The sequence below is a fragment of the Rhamphochromis sp. 'chilingali' genome, assembly GCF_963969265.1.
Source record: "Rhamphochromis sp. 'chilingali' genome assembly, chromosome: 12".
Taxonomy (NCBI): Eukaryota; Metazoa; Chordata; class Actinopteri; order Cichliformes; family Cichlidae; genus Rhamphochromis; species Rhamphochromis sp. 'chilingali'.
The window spans coordinates 30,815,751-30,835,588 of NC_137939.1; the positions used below are offsets into that span (position 1 = coordinate 30,815,751).

At 41.9% G+C, this 19,838-nt stretch overlaps 1 protein-coding gene across 1 annotated transcript in view; it reads left to right on the top strand.

The window, feature by feature from the left end:
* LOC308407180 (trypsin) overlaps positions 1-17,977 on the top strand; it is a 37,060-nt gene extending 19,083 nt beyond the window's left edge. The window contains exon 5 of the mRNA XM_080898697.1: positions 17,806-17,977. Coding sequence (XP_080754823.1) covers positions 17,806-17,835 — 30 coding nt within the window. The 3' untranslated portion in view covers positions 17,836-17,977. The remainder of the gene's footprint in view (positions 1-17,805) is intronic.
* Positions 17,978-19,838: the final 1,861 nt, after the last annotated feature.

Below are 19,838 nucleotides of genomic sequence, written 5' to 3' on the forward strand. Positions count from 1 at the left end.
TGTAGTACCTAAGTCAGTATTTGATTAGACAGATTTGTTCCCAAGCAGCAAAAGGGGCCTGTTATGTTCATTTCTGACTCTATATTCTGATTCTTGGACTCTACTGAATTTGTTCCTAATTATTTGAAGCTATGACCATGTTTAATATGAACGTTCCAAAATTATTTTAGGTACATCTTACTGGTACTAGTCTGGACCTCCTTTTGCCTCAGTCCATTACAGCACAGATTAAACAAGGCCATTCGAGTGCAGTGAACTAACTCATTGTCATGTTCAATAAACCAGTCTGAGATGATCTGTGTTAATATGCTGGAAGCAGCCATCAAACTTTGATCAGGAAATGCTTTTCCAATCTTCTACTGTCCAATATTGAACTGTAGCTTCAGTTTCCTGTCCTGAGCTGACAGGAATGACACCCGGTGTGGTCTTCTGGTGTAGTTCATCTGCTGCAGGGTGTCAGCATGTTGTGTGTCAGAGGTAGTCGTCTACATACCACTGATGTGTGGTTATTTGAGTTACTGTTTATTCCTATCAGCTTGAAGCAGTCTAACCATTCTCCTCTGACCTCTGGCATCAACGAGGCATTTTAAACCAGGAAACTGCTGCTCAGTTTCCTTTTTATCATGGGAAACTCCCAGTGAATCATCAGTTTTTGAAATGCTCCAACCAGCCCATCTGGCACTGACAACTGCGTCACATTCAAAGTCACTAAAATCCTCTTCCTTTCTGATGCTTGGTTTGAACTTAAGCAGATTATCTCGATAATGTCTACATACACTGGATTGCTGCAAATTTATTGGTTGATTCAATATTTGTGTGAATAAGCAGTTAATGCATAGAATACTATCAGAGCCCATATTGGTGAAATTGCATACTGAACATTTTTATTTTAAATTACTCTTCTTATGTAAGGGATCTAAGTGCTTCTTAAACCACTAAGCAAAAAATCATTGAGGTACATAGCTGTTGATCACTTCTACAAGCAGTCAAAGTATGCAACTGTGTTAATTTAAAACTTGACACAGCAGAAGTGACGCTCATGTCACGCTTGTATTACGCGTCAATGTCAGATGGTGAGAAAGACAACATTTGGGGTGCAAATGGAGGATGTGTGTGGTAGAATAAGAGAGCTGGTGTCAGAGGGGGGCGATGAGATGAGATTAAACAAACCAACCAATCATATCCGAGTTGACAGCATGTTTCAAACAAGCCACAAGGCTTCTTATGCCAGTGGATGAGAGTAACTGTCACGCCTTCAGTTTTAATAATACCCATCCGTGTCTACTGTCTGATTTAGCGCTGAGCTCTGATTTTATATAACAACAAACTATAAAGGCAACAATGCTGTTTTACATCTCGCTCTTGTTTTGTTTGCCTCCAGTGTACAGGCCACATTGCACAGAAGAAGAGAACATCCAGCCGCACTAAATAATGCACTGTAGCTAAATGTTCACACAGCTACTGAAATGTTTTGATTAGACAATAGTGATTACACCAGCAGCATTGTTGTGAGGAGAAGAGAGAAGAGAGAGAAAAGCCCTTAGTTAACAGAGGGCCAAGAGACTTTTGCTTTGACATCCATGAAACTAAACAAAGTTGAAATTGTGTAACTTAAAAGGTAACAAGAGGACAAAGTGGGGCAATTAATCTTCTGGTCTCTGAAGATCTACTGCGTTAAATTGATGCTGCCACTCAGAGAAGACCATAATCACGCTTCCATCCAAATCTAGGAGGGAGACAGAGAAGACATCTCCAGAGCTGTCGTGCAAAGAGAAGCAAGGGAGGATTTGACAGTGATTGGTGGGTGTGCTGTGGATTGGTCCAGAATTTATTTTTGAAGTTGAAACGCTCAGACAGAATCTTAAATGAACTTGGCAAACAGTCTGAATGTTCAATGGAGCTCCCCACAGAGAAGCTTTACTTTAGCAAGCTTCTTTAGTGTTGCAGGAAAGAAATACATTCGATCCAGTGTCAGAGAGCACATGGGGTGTCACATTTGAGTCTGAGCTGGTTTCATCATGCGACTCTCTGCAGACTGCCAGCCGGAGAGTGGGTGTCAAGCTCGCTCTGCAGAACTGCAATGTCAAGGGTGATCCAGCAACTTGAAACACTGAAGAGAATTATCTCTGTCACTCGGAAAATGAAGCAGAGCCAGAGATAAGGCTGTTGCCTTGAAACTCAAAGTGGATCAGGCTCATCAAAGCGGCGGCCTCCTCTTTGTGTGAGCGTCTGTAAAAAACTAAATCTTTTAGGTCTTGGTTCTGTCCAAAAGACCTGGTTCGAGAGAGAACAGTGATTGAACAGAACAAGTCATTTCCGCTCCTGTGCTCCCGGCCGCCAGATAACACTTCCAGTTGGAGATGGCAGACAGATTAAATCTCATCCATATGCAGAATGCAAGAACTGCTGTCATCCCCTCTTTGCTGCCAGCTGGTGATTACTCGTAGAGCAGAGGGGGTGATCAATATGGTGAAAGAGACTGATTAAATATTGGAAAAAACCAGCCTGATCTGAAGGTTCAGGATCCAGGTTACTGCCTGGCTATTTGCCCAGCAGAGTCAGGTGTTGTGAGGCCGCAGAGCCCCAGGGTGATGCACGGGCTCGTAGTTGGAGGTTTTTTTGAATGCAGAAAGAGAGCAATCTGTGGAAGACAGCACCATGACACCCCTTGTGAGGCCTGTAAGTAAACAAACAAATAATTTTTTTAATATTGGTTTGGGAGTTTTAAGCAAGCCTAAAGTTTTGAAACAAGACATCCACACATGTGCAATAACACTAAGTGCAATAATCTTTTCTGGCATCGTTGTATTTTTACTCAGTTGTATATAGCATTCGTATTCTATTTTTATCTTATTGTATATTTTTATTCTATTTTATTCTACTGTATATAGTATATTATTTTATTCTATTCTGTACAGCTGTGTACTGTATTTATTCTTATTGTATTCTAATTTTTGCGTCATAACTTTTGCACTGTCCACTTCCTGCTGTGACAAAACAAATTTCCCACGTGTGGGACTAATAAAGGTTATCTTATCTTATCTTATCTTATCTTATCTTAAAAGAAACTAGCTAAAAAAAAATCCACAAAAAGGGTTAAAACACTTTCCCATAAATTAATGACTTCTGTGCTTTTTATGACATACTCGTATGGTAATAATATTTATAAAATCAGCTTACATGGTTTGTATGCCACACTACTTTTTAAAAAAATGTTGTGTTTTCATTTCAGCTATATCTTCTTCTGCAGTGCAGATGCAGTACAGTTCCTTCTTTAGACAAATAAAAGACTACTTTAGATGTTTTTATCAGAAGAGCAGAGGGAACATAATTGACAAGGTTACATAAAGATCATTTAATAATGTACTGAAGAGTTTTCCAACTTTGTGACGTCTGCTTAATGTAGCAGCACTCTTAGGCACTTCATAATGACACTTGATTACCAGTTAATTCATTCAGTGACTTGCATACAGTATGGACAGATTCACTGCCAAGATAGCCTTCTATTAAGTATTCAGCATCCAGGCCAACTGTTGCCCTACTTCGCAGCTACAAACAAGTCTCCTTGCATAAAGTCCAAAAGTAAGTGATGTTACCTGATTCAAGAATAATTTTAGGCAGTTTCAGAGGACGCACAGACTGCACTGGTTTCATGGGCAATTGAATCCGCTTAAAGCTCCTAGTCTAATGAGGCTTAACACTCCTGATAAAAACAAAGCTAAATGTGGAAATAATCTGTAACAGTTGCCTATAAACAAGAATTATTTGCCAGATTAAACAGCATTGTACTAAGATTCATTATCTGCCAGAGGCTACTTAAGAAGTCAAATGAAACGATGAAAACAAAAGCATCTGCAGCAGTAGGAGCAACATTGCCCAGTGTGCCACTGGAGACACAACAGGGCTGATGCCTTCATTAGTGAGGTGTGCTCATTAGGATCAACAATGTATGTTCGCCACTACAAGCTGACAGTCCTGTTCTTAAACCCTCTGTCTGTGTGAGCTTCCGGTATTTTCACTGCATTCATTCTTTGAAGTAAATTGAAGGTCTCAAAGGCGCTGGATACGTGAGATTGGAGTATATTTGGTTAAAGTGAGATTAACTGTATTTTACATTTGTCGATTTGGACAACTAGCACATTTCCGTGCTACAGTGTTTGTTCTGTTCTCTCTGGGTAGTTTAAACACATGAATATAAGGTTAACTGGTAATTTCAAATTGGCCACAAGTGTGATTGTAAACATGAATAGTTGTCTTTGTCCTTCTGCGATAGGCTGGCGACCTATCCAGGGTGTACCCTGCCTGGCCCTGTGACAGCTAGGACATGCTTCAGACCCATGGCAACACTGAAAAAAATGTTCAAAGATGGATGGATAACAGATTCTTTTTAAATGTTAAAATCCGTGTACTTAGTGATGATCTGCCACTTCTAAAAATGATGGAATATGAGCAAGAAAGTTATGGGAAGAAAATCATTGTGAAAGTAGCAGATTTGAATATTTCCCTCTAGCTTTTTAACTGCAAGCAAGCATTTTTACACCGTCATTGGATCATATATTTGTTTGTTTTTCTTTAAGATATTCATTATAGCTGCTTATGTTGCAGCTAAAAACAATGTGAGTTTGGTTTGATCTGCTGTGGATTCTGAAGTCTGTACCAAGGCATTACAGCCAACTGCTATAATATCATCATTAAGTGGAAAACTGCAGCCACCTCGGGGAGCATTCATGACTCCATCATGTCCTTTCATCATACTCTGCGCTAGCTGTGAGAACGCTGTGTTTACCCCAAGGTCAAGGTTTTCTTCACTTGTCATGTGCTTCCAGAGAGCTCTGACAGAGAAGCAGCATCTGTTACTGCAGAAAAACTGCCTGTAAACCTGTGAGTCACTCAAAGTGACCACTGACAGCTTAATTTATTTGAGCCCTGAGCTACCAGCTCAAGCTGCTCTCAGTGTTTTTAATTTGAAAAGCGGTTATATAGAGGTACTGTGGTCTTTCTAAATGCTGCACACTGTGCTGAAATATGAAGCTGCTGGAATATTGCTGGTTCAGCTTCCTTGGTGAATACACTGGAAAGCAGTGATGCTCTCTTAATCTGCTGTAGTCTTAATGTGCTGAAACCGAACAAAGAGAGTATTGATCTAGTGTAAATTAAATTCACTATCTTCTGTCTACTGTTTCTGAAAAGGCCTTCTTTTGCGAAATTCACAGAGGTTCTTTTTGGCAGCTGATCGCCACCAGAAACTTGTTTTCTATGCAGTGCTCACAACGTGGATGTTTCCCTTTTACTCATGACGAAGGTCTGTTATCCAAAGCACATAGATCAATGTATTTGATTTCATGAAATTGGTGTTTTCTGGCAGTAAAAACAGTTTGTGTCCCCAAAACTGAATAGAGATGATTGGTTTTCCACTCTATCACTGTTCAAAGAAGCTTTGTCTTCGTCTCCTTTATTTTTATTCAAAGTCTCTTTTTGTCTGCATGACCTTTCTCGCATTTCAGACAAATCCACAGAAATATTACCCTCCAAAAGATAAAACTATGAGACTCTATTGGCCATGCTCCCAATCTCCAATTAGAATTATCCTTTATCATCTGGGTCAGAGAGACTACGTACCACAGAAAGTACATTTGAAGGTCACACAAGAAGGCTCATCAGCCTCTGCTTGTAACAAACAGAAACTCTTGTTTTCAGCAAGATGTGAACATGTCTAACTGAATCTTTGCTGCATATCTTTCAGCCCTGTTTTCGTCAAGTTATGCAGAAGGTGTCCTTTGGCGGCAGGTTGCAATGTTAGTGGTTTTATGTTTAATTCAAAACATCATCGTTTTTATAAACTTAACCTCTATGTCTTTCAAGTGAAATGAATCAGCAAGTAAAAAAAGAGAGAGAATTCAAACACATAATCCAAATAAGACATAGACAAGGATCTCATGGCTAATAAACCTGCAACATATGCTACCGATCACTCCTCCAGTGTCCTCCATGGATTTTGTATCAGGTGGCCAGTAGTGCCGTGGCTGGTGCATTCCGGCAGCAGTGAAAGAGGACACTGTACCCGTGGCTGGGCATATTCAACAGACACGCAGACATCAATTGCCAGTTCACAGGCTCTTTATTTACTTTTTCCTACACACACACACACACACACACACACACACACACACACACACACACACACACACACACACACACACACTAAGCCATCACAATTTCAAAATTTGCAACCCAAAAATGAATTTTGTGGTTATTTATTTTGACCCTTTGCTTTGGCAGCGTGCGATGAAGTCACCTTATCTGTTGCCCGGTTTTTCCCTCTAGTGCTTGGGTTTTGCTGCATTTCCTTCAAAATAAAATTCTACCAAACTTAAATAAAAGCCGTTTGGGTTTTTTGCCTGTACCGTTCGGCACTGTAGCAATCAGAATTATTGTCTGAAGGCCAAGAAAAATGCCCAGCAGATTCACCAATAGATGAAAAAGAAATTTCTAAATCAAGTCGTTTGAAAAACTTAATGTCCTCCCACAGTTCCCATAACATACAGCTAATAAAATTAACACTTCGGAAAGTTGGTTAGCTGCATCCTACTTTCTCTAGGCAATGAGTTTCTGTTTTATAGCTGTATTTATGTCTTGTCTCTGTTGTGCAGCCACTGCAGATTAAAACACATAGTGTGTTTGTATGTGTGTGTGCATGTGTGAGGTTGGAGAAGAAAATTGCAAACCATTCTTCTTTCCCACCCTCAACATTAATGTCTCACTTGGGCTCCTTCACTCAGATTGCTCATTTTCCAGCTGCTGCTTTTTAATAGAAGTCTAGCCTGTGAAACTGGACAGTTGGTGGAAATCCATCGAGGATCATTTAGCAACAGGATCAACACTCCACTCAGGCCAGTATATAATGAAGTGAAAGAGTGTGATGTACATAAAGTTACTTTTTCACTCGCTTTGTGACCTTTTCACTGTTCTGTTATTAAACTTTATTGTCCTGCAGCGATACGCTAAGGAACCAAAATGATCATGCGGTAAATTTTATTATACAGTCAGTCCTAAATTCACAAAAAATATATCGACAAACTCCAGCTGCATAACAGAGGTGTCCTTTTATGACCCAGTCTAAGTCACAGCTCTCCAAAATGAAGATCCCCCTTGTTGAAAACCCAGTTCAGCATATTATCTTCAGACAGCCAAAATAAATAAAAATAAAAAGTCTCTTTACTCTGTATTTAGCAGTTTTGTTCACAGCGGTATGATTCTAGGTTAGGGAAAATTGTTCACCACTTTCCACTGGTGTCCAGTGAAATGCTTTTTAGAAAACTACTGGAAGAAATTTAGAACAAAAGTTTCATTATTGATGATTTTGGAGCCATAACCAGCTTCTTTAAGTTGAAACACCAATTAGATTTAAGTGTTCTTGTGTTTACCAAATTTTAACATGTACCTTTAAACATGGTAAAAATCATTAGTATTAAAACACCAGCAGCTAGTATGGCTGCATATTCTTCTGTCTGAAATCCCCCCTTTTTAGTAAAAGGTAAGATTTTTATTTAGGAACACAAAAAATAAAAAGAGAGAAATTTTTGCATTTTAGGCAAGTATCACATTGCAGAAAGTATTGAGGAAAAAAAATTCCATGCCCAAAATAATTAAAGACAGTTTTAACAAGGTTTTAATGATTTACATTGAGCACATGTGATTTAAAGTGTGTTCCAAATCAACCCACAATGGCACAAAGTTTCTTAACTACTCTGGCAGCTGACATGGTATCAGTGTTGCATCTAGTAGAAATGACAGACTAGACAGGTTTAATGACATGTCACACTGCGTTGGGAGGAATTATCATAATGAAAATTAGTTCGCTGCGCTCTCGCTTTCTCCTCCACCAGCCATATAAATAAATAAATCAACTGTCATCAACCAGCGTGAAGCACAGTCTTCATCAGGAGAAATGATTGGATCTACACACGCAAACAGCTAGCATCTAAATACTCATTTAAAAACTTGCCTTGTCATACAGCTGATAGCACATCTTGACCTCGGGGTTTGAGATTAAATGAGATGAAAATGAGTCTTTCGAAACAGTAATTAATCCCTGACATGAATATTATTATTATCATTATTATTAGAGCATGATCTTTTTCATCTTTAGGTAAGTGAGGACTTGAATGAGGGGAATCGTCTTGATTTTTTTTAATCTACAACTGAGCTCAGCTTAACAGAGGAGTGTAACTTAATTACCAGCTGCTAAATTGAAATGCAAAATGCTCTTTCTTCTCTTACTGAGGCAGAGAAATTCAACAGTTTGGAGTTCAAGCACGAGAAGAAACAAACTGTCACATTCAGAGCACATCCGCACAACTCGGCAAGCCACAAAAATAGAACTAGATGTGTGTATTTGTCTCTTCTTAAACAGAGAAGGACAAAGAAATACAGTTTATTATGCAACGGCAAGTAAAAAACAGTGTTTTCTGTCAAAGTGTGGCTGAAGTAAGCTGATGTGACTACATTTGAATATTTAATGCAGCTACAGGTCCACTCTGTGCTTCTGGCTGTGTTCATGCTCACGGTCGTTAGCTAGCATGATTTAACCGTATCATATTTCAGCCAGTCACTCTCTTGTGTTTCATCAAAACAACCACGAGGCTCAGAAGTTTGCTTCCTCTTTATGCATACTCTGAGGAAAGATTCCCACTACAGATTTCATTTTTCCTGACCTATTTCCTTTTTATGTAACATTGTAGCTGCTAAAGCTCATTCCCAAATCTCGTCTTGTTTGGTCAATCTCCTCTCTTTCCTTTTCAGCATTGCTATTATTGTGCAGATGAGTGCTGTTATTGTTTCCTTCATACCATCAGACAGATTTAGACCCTGTTCAGTCAAAAATATAGATGAACGGATGGAAGCTTATCCCCCAAATGCTTTTCTGCTCTTTTATTATTCGCTCTTACATAAGCGGAGCTTCTCTGCCGAGACCTGTGATTCATGCACCTTAGTTGTATAAATATTTGGTGGTTGGAATTTTAATAAAGAAGTCGGCTGAGTTTTCCTCAGGGAGCGGTGCTGAGTTCACCCTCCCAGTGCAACGGTTACCATATGCCAATGATGAAACATTTTGCCCTTGAAATAAAAAGAATAATGAAAGAGTTCAACCATGAGTCAACAGTTAGGATAATGGGGAAATCTAGACTACACTACACTATCAGCTGCATGTGGTTAATTGCATTTTACAAGGTACATGAAAGATAATGCTACGAGAGCCCACACTTTTGTGCTCTGAATGTAGGAAAAAGATGCCCACGGGGTGTTGTAAAGCAATAATACGTTACAGTTTATGTTGTTTGAGTATGTTTAATTCCATTAAAGCAGCTGGAAGAAGGCCAACAGCTGATAAGAATGGTGGAGTCAGACAAAAACAAACAATAGCTATAGCAAAGATCACACAAGAAAACATTTTATTCTTGCAAGTAATAATAAAACCAGTTTAGAATCAATAAAGGGTAATTGCTCAGTTAAAATATAGACAGCTGGTCCTATTTGATCTGGAATAAACAACAGAGAATATCAACAAATTAGATGACGCAGTGTAGCTGATGTTACTCAGCTTGTTTTCGTCCTGTTTTTTTCTCTGAAATGTTCATTTCTGCATGTCAGTCACACATCAGCATCTATCTAATGTTGAAGAACATTATCCATTTATGATGTTCTCAAACATACAATGTGGATGGAAGCGTATCCCTAAATGCTTTTGTGCTTTTTCATTATCTGCTCTTACATAAGCGGAGCCTCTCCAATGAGACCTCTGATTCATGCACCTTAGTTGTATAAATATTTGGTGGTTGAAAATTCAATAAACAAATTAGCAGCTTTTTCCTCAGTTGCTGATTTACTTGGTTAAATAAAGACAGCTTATCTTATTTGCTCTGGAAAAATTGTTGGAAGACATTAGTTAATCAATCAATCAATCAAAATTTATTTATATAGCACATATTAAAACAACAGTGTTGACCATAGTGCTTCACAGTCAGTAAAAGCATGAGACAGTTAAAACAAACAATAAAAGAGGACAACAAACAACAGGTAACAACACAACAAGCTAGACCAGCCAACTAGACAGAATCAAAAGCCAAAGTAAAAAAATAAGTTTTAAGACGTGATTTAAAAGACTGGATAGACTCGGCAGTACGAATATGAACAGGGAGGTTATTCCAGAGTCTAGGTGCCACGGATGCAAAGGCCCGGTCACCTCTCGACTTCATTCGAGTCCTAGGTTGTGCTAGGAGCCTGTGATTGGACGATCTAAGTGCTCTGTTGGGATTATATGAATGGAGTAGTTCAGAAAGATAGCTTTCTGAACTACTCTAAAACTTGCTTAATATATGCAAGTTTTAGATTCATTACTAATTTTCTGACTTCGTACCCTCCTTACATATTTTGTGATGGAAAAAAAGCTTGACGTTGCATAGCAATGTATATTTACTGTCTGAGAACATCATCATTGTACGAAATTCTGTTTATTCCAAGTAAGGGAAATCTGTAGCAGAAAAAGCTCATGTGTTGCAAAATGAGCACAAATCTGAGTTTTAAGAGGAATTCATAGTCATTTTTTGTAACTAAATGTCTTCTACGAGGTCTGACTTAAAAGCTCCCAAAAGCTTGTTACTAAATACTGACTCCTATACAGTACAGCAAAAGTGTTGGCGCCTCTTCTTTCTTTATATTTTCCTTCCAAATATCCAAATCATTTTTAAAGGGGTCTTGAGCAAGTTCAGTTTTTTGTGTATAATCATTTTTAGAGGAACTTGTTTTTTGTTTGTTTGCTTTTTGTTATGCTTTGCATATAAATAGGACATAAATCAAGCAATGACCCAGTGTTAGTGTTAGTGTATGTTTACACATCGCAATTTTGAAAGGAATTTGTTTCATTTTATATCTTTAGGTAATTTGTTACAAGCAACCTTTTGCAAAATCACATAATTTGTCCTTTTCTTTACTTGAAACTATTAAAAATACCAAAGATACTACAGTTTGACAGGCAAAAAATATCATTCATGCACCAAAAAGATGATTCATAAAGAGTTAACAGCAGAAAACAGCATATCTCAGCATGATGTGTAGTCAGCAGTGTTGGTCAAGTTACTTAAAAACAAAAGCTGGACTTTTGAACATATGCGCATATGGAGACTTGCTCACTTTGGGAGGCCACCCTTAAGTTTTCTTTGTACCATCCTCATCCATCCATCCTCATCCGCTTTGTCCGGGGCCGGGTCGCGGGGGCAGCAGCCTAAGCAAAGAGGCCCAGACCTTCCTCTCCCCAGCCACCTCCTCCAGCTTATCCGGGGGAATACCAAGGCGTTCCCAGGCCAGCCGAGAGATATAATCTCTCCAGCGTGTCCTGGGTCTGCCCCGGGGCCTCCTCCCGGTGGGACATGCCTGGAACACCTCACCCAGGAGGCGCCCAGGGGGCATCCTTGTCAGATGCCCGAACCACCTCAGCTGGCTCCTTTCGATGTGGAGCAGCAGCTGCTCTACTCTGAGCCCCTCCCGGATGGCTGAACTTCTCACCCTATCTCTAAGGGAGAGGCCAGCCACCCTTCGGAGGAAGCTCATTTCTGCCGCTTGTATCCGCGATCTCGTTCTTTCGGTCACTACCCACAGCTCGTGGCCATAGGTGAGGGTAGGGACGTAGATCCACCGGTAAATTGAGAGCTTCGCTTTTACACTCAGCTCCCTCTTCACCACGACGGACCGGTGCAGCGTCCGCATTACTGCAGCTGCAGCCCCAATCCGTCTGTCGATCTCCGGCTCCCTTCTCCCATCACTCGCGAACAAGACCCCGAGATACTTGAACTCCTCCACTTGGGGCAGGAACTCATCCCCGACCTGGAGTGGGCACTCCACCCTTTTCCGGCTGAGAACCATGGCCTCAGATTTGGAGGTGCTGATCCTCATTCCCGCTGCTTCACACTCGGCTGCGAACCGTTCCAGTGCGAGCTGGAGGCCCTCACCCGATGAAGCCAACAGAACCACATCATCTGCAAAAATCAGAGATGAGATTCTGAGGCCACCAAAGCGAAAGCCCTCCGCCACTTGGCTGCGCCTAGAAATCCTGTCCATAAAAATTATGAACAGAACCGGAGACAAAGGGCAGCCCTGGCGGAGCCCATCACCCACCGGGAACGAGTCCGACTTATTGCCGGCAATGCGAACCAAGCTCTTGCAACGGTTGTATAGGGATCGAATGGCCCGTAGCAATGGGCCAGACACCCCATATTCCCGCAACACCTCCCACAGGACACCCCAAGGGACACGGTCGAATGCCTTCTCCAAGTCCACAAAACACATGTAGACTGGTTGGGCAAACTCACATGCACCCTCAAGTATCCTGGAGAGGATAAAGAGCTGGTCCAGTGTTCCGCGACCAGGACGAAAACCGCATTGTTCCTCCTGTATCCGAGGTTCGACTAACGGACGAACTCTCCTTTCCAGCACCCTGGCATAGACTTTCCCAGGGAGGCTGAGGAGTTTGATCCCCCTGTAGTTGGAACACACCCTCCGGTCCCCTTTCTTAAAGATGGGGACCACCACCCCGGTCTGCCAGTCCACAGGTACTGCCCCTGATCTCCACGCAACATTGCAGAGGCGTGTCAACCAGGACAGCCCTACAACGTCCAGAGCCTTCAGGAACTCGGGGCGGATCTCATCAACACCAGGGGCTCTGCCACCAAGGAGTTGTTTAACTGCCTCGGTGACCTCGCCCCCGGAAATTGGCGGGTCATTCCCCTCATCCCCAGACTCTGCTTCCTCCTCGGAAGACGTGTCAGTGGGATTAAGGAGGTCCTCGAAGTATTCCTTCCACCGCCTGACAATTTTCTCAGTCGACGTCAGCAGCGCTCCGCCAGCACTATACACAGTGCAGGTAGAGCACCGCTTTCCCCTCCTGAGACGTCTGACGGTTTGCCAGAATCTCTTCGAGGCAGTCCGAAAGTCTTTTTCCATGGCCTCTCCGAACTCCTCCCACACCCGAGTTTTTGCTTCAGCCACTGCCCGAGCCGCATTCCGCTTGGCCTGTCGATACCTGTCGGCTGCCTCCGGAGTCCCACAGGCTAACCAAGCCCGATAGGACTCCTTCTTCAGCCTAGTGGCTCCCTTCACCTCTGGTGTCCACCATTTGGTTCGGGGATTACCACCACGGCAGGCACCAACCACCTTGCGGCCGCAGCTCAATGCAGCAGCTTCGGCAATGGAGACGCTGAACATGGTCCATTCGGACTCAATGTCCCCAGTCTCCCTCCTCCTTGAATCGCTACCTTATCGTGGTGGAGGGGTTTGTGTGTCACAGGGATCCCAGGGGCTATGTTGTCTGGGGGCTTTTGCCCCCTGGTAGGGTCTCCCATGGCAAATTGGCCCTGGGTGAGGGACCAGACAAAGAGCGATTCATAAGACCCTTATGAAAAGGAAACCGAGGGAACAGTTTACCCTGCCCGGGATAGGGTTACCGGGGCCTCGCCCTGGAGCCAGGCCCGGGGAGGGTGCCCGAGGGCGAGCGTCTGGTGGCCGGGCCTTAGTCCATGGGGCCCGGCCGGGCACAGCCCGAAGAGGAGACATGGGCCCATCCTCCCGCAGGCCCACCACCCGCAGGAGGCGCCATAGGGGTCGGGTGCATTGTGTGCCGGGTGGCGGCCAGGAGCGGAGGCCCTGGCGGACTGACCCCCGGCTGCCAAGACTGGCAATAGGGACATGGAATGTCACCTCTCTGGTGGGGAAGGAGCCTGAGTTAGTGCGTGAGGTTGAGAGGTACCGGCTAGATATAGTCGGGCTCACCTCTACACATGGCTTGGGCTCTGGAACCAGTCTCCTGGAGAGGGGCTGGACTCTGTCTCAGTCTGGAGTTGCCCTTGGTGAGAGGCGGCGGGCTGGGGTGGGTATCCTAATATCCCCTCGGCTTGCTGCCGGTACATTGGGGTTTTTCCCAGTGGACGAGAGGGTTTGTTCCCTGCGCCTTAGGGTCGGGGAACGGGTCCTGACTGTCATCTGCGCTTATGCGCCGAGTGGCAGTTCAGAGTACCCAGCCTTCTTAGAGTCCCTGGGGGGGGGGGGGGGGGGGGGGGGGGGGTGCTGGAGGGTGCTCCACCTGGAGACTCTGTTGTCCTGCTGGGAGACTTCAATGCTCACGTGGGTAACGACAGCGAGACCTGGAGGGGCGTGATTGGGAGGAACGGCCTCCCTGATCTGAACCCGAGCGCTGCTCTGTTATTGGACTTCTGTGCTAATCACAGTTTGGCCATAACGAACACCCTGTTCGAACATAAGAGTGTCCATAAGTGCACGTGGCACCAGGACGCTCTAGGCCATAGGTCGATGATCGATTTTGTAATCGTATCAGCAGACCTGCGACCATATGTTCTGGACACTCGGGTAAAGAGAGGGGCTGAGCTGTCAACTGATCACCACCTGGTGGTGAGTTGGATCAGGTGGCGGGGGAAGACGCTGGACAGACCTGGTGCACCTAAACGCGTAGTGAGGGTGTGCTGGGAACGTCTAGCAGAGGCCCCAGTCCGCGAGATCTTCAACGCACACCTCCGGCAGAGCTTCAACAGCATTCCGAGGGAGTTTTCTTTGTACTGTTGGCTTAATTTTTCCTGGGGTCACTCTAAAGCTCTCTCTAAAGAGGAACCATCCTGGGCTGTGTGTCCAAAAATGGCAATAAGCAAGAAGTGAATACTTGAGTCAAAGAGGGGGCCTACTCACATGGTTCCTGAGCCTCTGCACATGAGTGTTAGTATTAGGTTTAATTTACAAAAAACAAAAAGAAACCCTACAGAGATTAGAAAATGGCACGAGAAAGAGTGAACACGGTCTCTCTTTTTTTTTTTTAAATTATCCTGTAAAACATCTTATCTACAGATCTTCTTAACTATTGTAGTCGTTTTTGGCCACAAGGGATGAAATTGTTAACAATATTGAAATAAAATTACACTTAGGCTGAGACAATATACCGTATCTCTCTCTTTATACATACAGTCCTAAAATGGGTTACTACACCTTCATGATGTCATGCACAATGACCTCCTCAAAAGAGGCGTCTGTAATTGTGTATAAAATCTTTTGAATATTTGGTGACCGGTTAGCTGAAATTTATAATACATTATTATTTTGTGACATTAGGTGATAGGTAAGGTGTAACCTCGCAAGCTTTTATTGTATTGGAGAGTTGTTAGTAGAAATGGTCATAACTTTGTTTGTTTTTTCCATAATGAGGATAAGATTTACACTCATAGGAAGGAAAGTCAGAAGCTAGCAAAAAGACAACAAAAAAGAAAAAATAAATAGATTTTAAGCACTGTGAAGTCCTGTAGAGGTTTGATATAACAGCTTTCAGAACTTTATTATAATATAAGAAGTCAAAACAACATTCTTCCATATAATCTTCAAAGTGTTGCTGCTGTCACTGAAGAACATAAGAAGTACTGCATGTTTGGCTGGACTGAAGCTGTGAGATTCGTGTGTCTGATGTTGACTCAGAGACTGGTTTAAGAGGCCTTTTTGGAGGCAGATTTTTAATGAACAGCGCACTTTGGGATTTGAAGGGCTCAAAGGTAGTAAGGGTCCATAAAAGCTCACTGTGTATGGAACAATTAGAGCGATGCCTACTTATTATTTTTTCATCCAGTCATCTCAGGAGGGTTTTACTCTGTAAAGGAGAGCTGAAGATTTTCAATCTCAGCTCTAACAGGCAAGTCACTGTCCTCGCTGTCCCAGGTGGCTACTGTACATCGGCACCGAAATCTTAATTACATAAATTTCCCAGTGAAAACTGACAAATATAATTACTGCAACGGATCAGGTTTTCAGCTTTCTATGTGTTACCATGGTGACATCAGTAAAACAATCTGATCCTTTTAAATGCTTCGATAGGCAAATCTATGTTGCTCCACTACTGTAGCAAGTTTAGAAAAAGCGTCTTTAATGTTTCCAAGTTGAACAGATAGACATGCTGTAATGCTTATGGCTTAACCCTTGTGTGGTGTTCGTATTTTTGTTACTCAGCCAGTGTTCATGGGTCTGGTGGACCCGCTAGAGTTTTGGCTTTCCAAATTAACACTATCAAACAATTTTATGTTAAATTACTCAACAGATGTTTACTTCATCCCAATTACAAGACATATGAACAGCAAACATGGTTAATTTTTTCCCTTTACCTTTGTTAGATCACATTTATGAATTAATGTGCTTCTCGTTTTTCTTTTATATAAAATGTTATAAATAAATCAGTTATAATCAAGTGGAGTGAGTGGAAAGACACAACACATTTACACGTGAAAAAATAATTAATTGTTTAATTTTTCTTTTGAAAAAAACTGAACACGGGTCTCACAGACCCGAACACCATACAAGGGTTAAACTTAATATTATACCAAAACATGATGATCACAGAATCTGCACAGTATCAAAACAGCATCTTTAAGTTGGTTTGCATTTGCATGAGAAAACGCTGTAAATTTAGTCTTTCTCTTAGATGCACACCTTAATGTGCTTATCTAGTAAAATTAACTTTGTGTATTAATTACTGTTCATAGCTGAGGGGTTAATTACTGTTGATTAAGTAATTATAAGTGTTGGGATCTCTTTTTCGAGAGATGCATGCAAAATAGAATTAGTTCTATTTCATTTCAAGTTCATTCTTTCTGATTAGCAGCGGCACCAGGGCTTCACAGTAAAGGGGTCTTCATTTTGGATGCAGTGCAGTGAAGGTTTACTGCTATCGTAGAACATGCTCGGTTAATACTCCACATATTGGAGTAGGACGCGTTCCCAAGTTAAAGCAGTTAGACAGCCCTCTGACTTTAACTGTCTTATTACCCAGAATACAAAGACACAATACGGGAACTACACCAGCAAAATTCAAAGTTAAGTTTGTTGTTGGTTTAAAAAGTAGACATTACAGGTGAATTATCAAATTTTACCACGTAGTGTGTGACGTTTAATGAGTTGTATGAAATGAACTAAGCTTGATATCACTGTAATGAAGGCAAGATACTTATTAAAAGAAAGCCTGTTGAGTTCTGTGATGTTGTCATATCGTTGAAGCTCGCTCTTCGCTGTTTTTAAAAACTGTCCATGAAGTTGTTATGATTTAAAAGAGTGGCAAACATTCCCGCTCAGCATTCTCCCCGAGGAGTCGTCAGCCACAGCCAGACTTTCATATCGTCAGCCAGCTTTAATTTCCTTCACAGAGGGTGAGGATGAGAGGCATTCTTCCACAACGACAGTCATAAATAGAACACGTCTAATGGCTTCAGTGTATCAACTTGCGTGGACATAACGGCTGCTAATTTTTTTATGGAGTCACGTTGCATCCACGCGTCTCACGCAGAACGCCGGGGTGGTGAGAACTGACTAATGTGGGGATATTTATGGACGTCAGTGAGAGCTTCATGATTAACCGTGTCAAGTGTGGGAGGCATTGCTTTCACACGCTGGGAAATTTACACCATAACCTTCCTCTCCCTGGATTCTGCCCATCTGATTTATCTAATGGCTCTGGCACCTCATCTTCAGCCTGCCTCCCCATTGCCCTTCAACATGTTCATGTGATATAGGAGGAGAAAAAGAAACATATGCTTCATTTTCAAGGAGTGAAACACATGAATTAACATTATATAAATACGTAAATGATGTAACACGAGTTACAGCCAAGATAGCAGCTCCATAAAGGTTTTATTTAGGCTGATGGTTCTTTTAAACAGGTATCATAATCACCTTCAGTAACAGCTTTATTTAACTGCAATATAATTTGTTTTGCAGGTACCGGATCATAAACCACAATCAAGATGATTGAAACTTTGACCTGATGATGGTGCTAGATGAAAAGTTGTTTGTGCAGTGTAATAGCCGTAGGATACTGACCCCATCGGCATTAGGATATGTTCCCTATAAGCCTCACTTTCATTGTGCAGTTCTGTCACTGGGTACAAGATGTCCCAGAAAAATAAAGTCTCGATATCAGGAAGAAGATAGTGCTTTTGTTTTCCCTCGGTGGCAACTGGCAAGTTCCCCAGGTGGCAGAAATGGTGGACGATGCAATAACCAGAGTAACTGTGAAAACTCGACTCTAGTTATATCAGGAGCAACAACATAACATATTACACTGTGCTATTATTTACTTTATCAGCCTCTCACACTGTAGAGGATTTTAGCCCACTCTCCTGCAACGTTGCTTCAGTTCATTGATATTAGTGAGTAGTAATTTTTGAAAAGCTCTCTTTCACAATTTCATTATACACGTTATACACTCTATTTAGTTTAGGCTCTAAAATAATTAAATTATGAAACTACTTGGTTGCTATTTTTTTCAATTGATTTCAAGACAAAACCTCCAAAGTTGACCTGAATGTTAAAAAAAAAAAGTGTACTTTAGTGACTAGTTTATCATTTGTAATCAGACTGGGTTGGCTGTGCAGAATGTTAGAAGCAGGAGGATTCATTCTTTGGGGAAAGGTTTTCTTTATCTAATTTCCTTAAATTTCACTGGACAAATGCAAAGTGGAAACAGTAGACAAATGGAACTCAAGGTGCTGCTAGAGGAAAAGTCAAAAATCAATAAAAGACATTATGTTTTGTTCTCTGGACACCATGAATATCGATGTTATTTAGTCGTAAACAGACCGACCAATGCCACACAGCTAACACTGGTTAAAGATGGAGGAACTGGGTTACTTTGTTGTAACTGACTTGCTTCAAGCACTTCTTGCATTGCACTGATGCTTTGCCACACATTTCTCCACTCCACATCTGGATACAAAACAACAGAGGAGTGATACGAGTGTTGCTGGGGATCATTTGTCGCTTTGAGACTCGGCTTAGCTGAGGGGCTTGGCACGCGCTGCGTCTGACAAACACATTGTTTAAAGCTTCAGGAGATTAGCTGAGCCACAGCCACTGCTGGGCACTGGTATGACTGCTGCTGAATTTACAGCAGACCCAGTAAATGGAGGTTGCCTGGGTTGGGCTTTTTGGAGGCCATGACAGGCAGGTGTGTTTATTCCATCTGAGGAGTGTGAGCTAGAGGCAATGACTGAAAGCATCTGCAGTGCTGGTAGAGCTGAGTAAGGGACAGCGACAGAGGTTAGGCCCTCAGGCAATGCTCCCACCCAAAGGCAATCTCATTTTAAAAGGTTCTCATTACCCCCAAGCCGCTGCAATCAGGTATGCCGTAAATCCTTCGGATCCAATTTCTTCTGCAGTGAGCTGACACGGAGCCTCCACACCAACTAATAGCTTCCCAGGACTTCCTCAAATTCTCACAGACTGCTAATCCACTGATTAGAATAGCCAACAATGGAGAAGTATTACTAATCAAATGAATTCAGATTAGCTGGGTGTCATGTTCATTATCTCGGAGGTTAATTAATTTCTCATATAAAGCAGAACACGTCATCTGGATTATTTTTAACCATCTTAAAAGTTCCATTTTTAACTTCCAATATCTTTAGATCTCTTTTTTACAGTATTATGTACAGCAAATTTAATTATTACTTTTTTAGTTTTACATTGATTCCATCATAATACAAAGCCGCTTCTTTTTCCATTACCTAAGCTGACATTAGTGCCTGCAGTAATGTAGAACTGGGGTAATTTCATGATCTAATAATTGATTCTTTCTATACATGTTTCTGTCTGAAGACTGTCAAGTTCAGGAAGGAAAGACTGCTTCAGCCGTTCCTTGTGGAAAATGTGAAACATGTTACACAGATTAGAAAATAATCTTGAAAAGCATGACCACAACAGAAACCTTAAAATTTACATATACTGCTCATATTGAACTAAATTGTATGTAA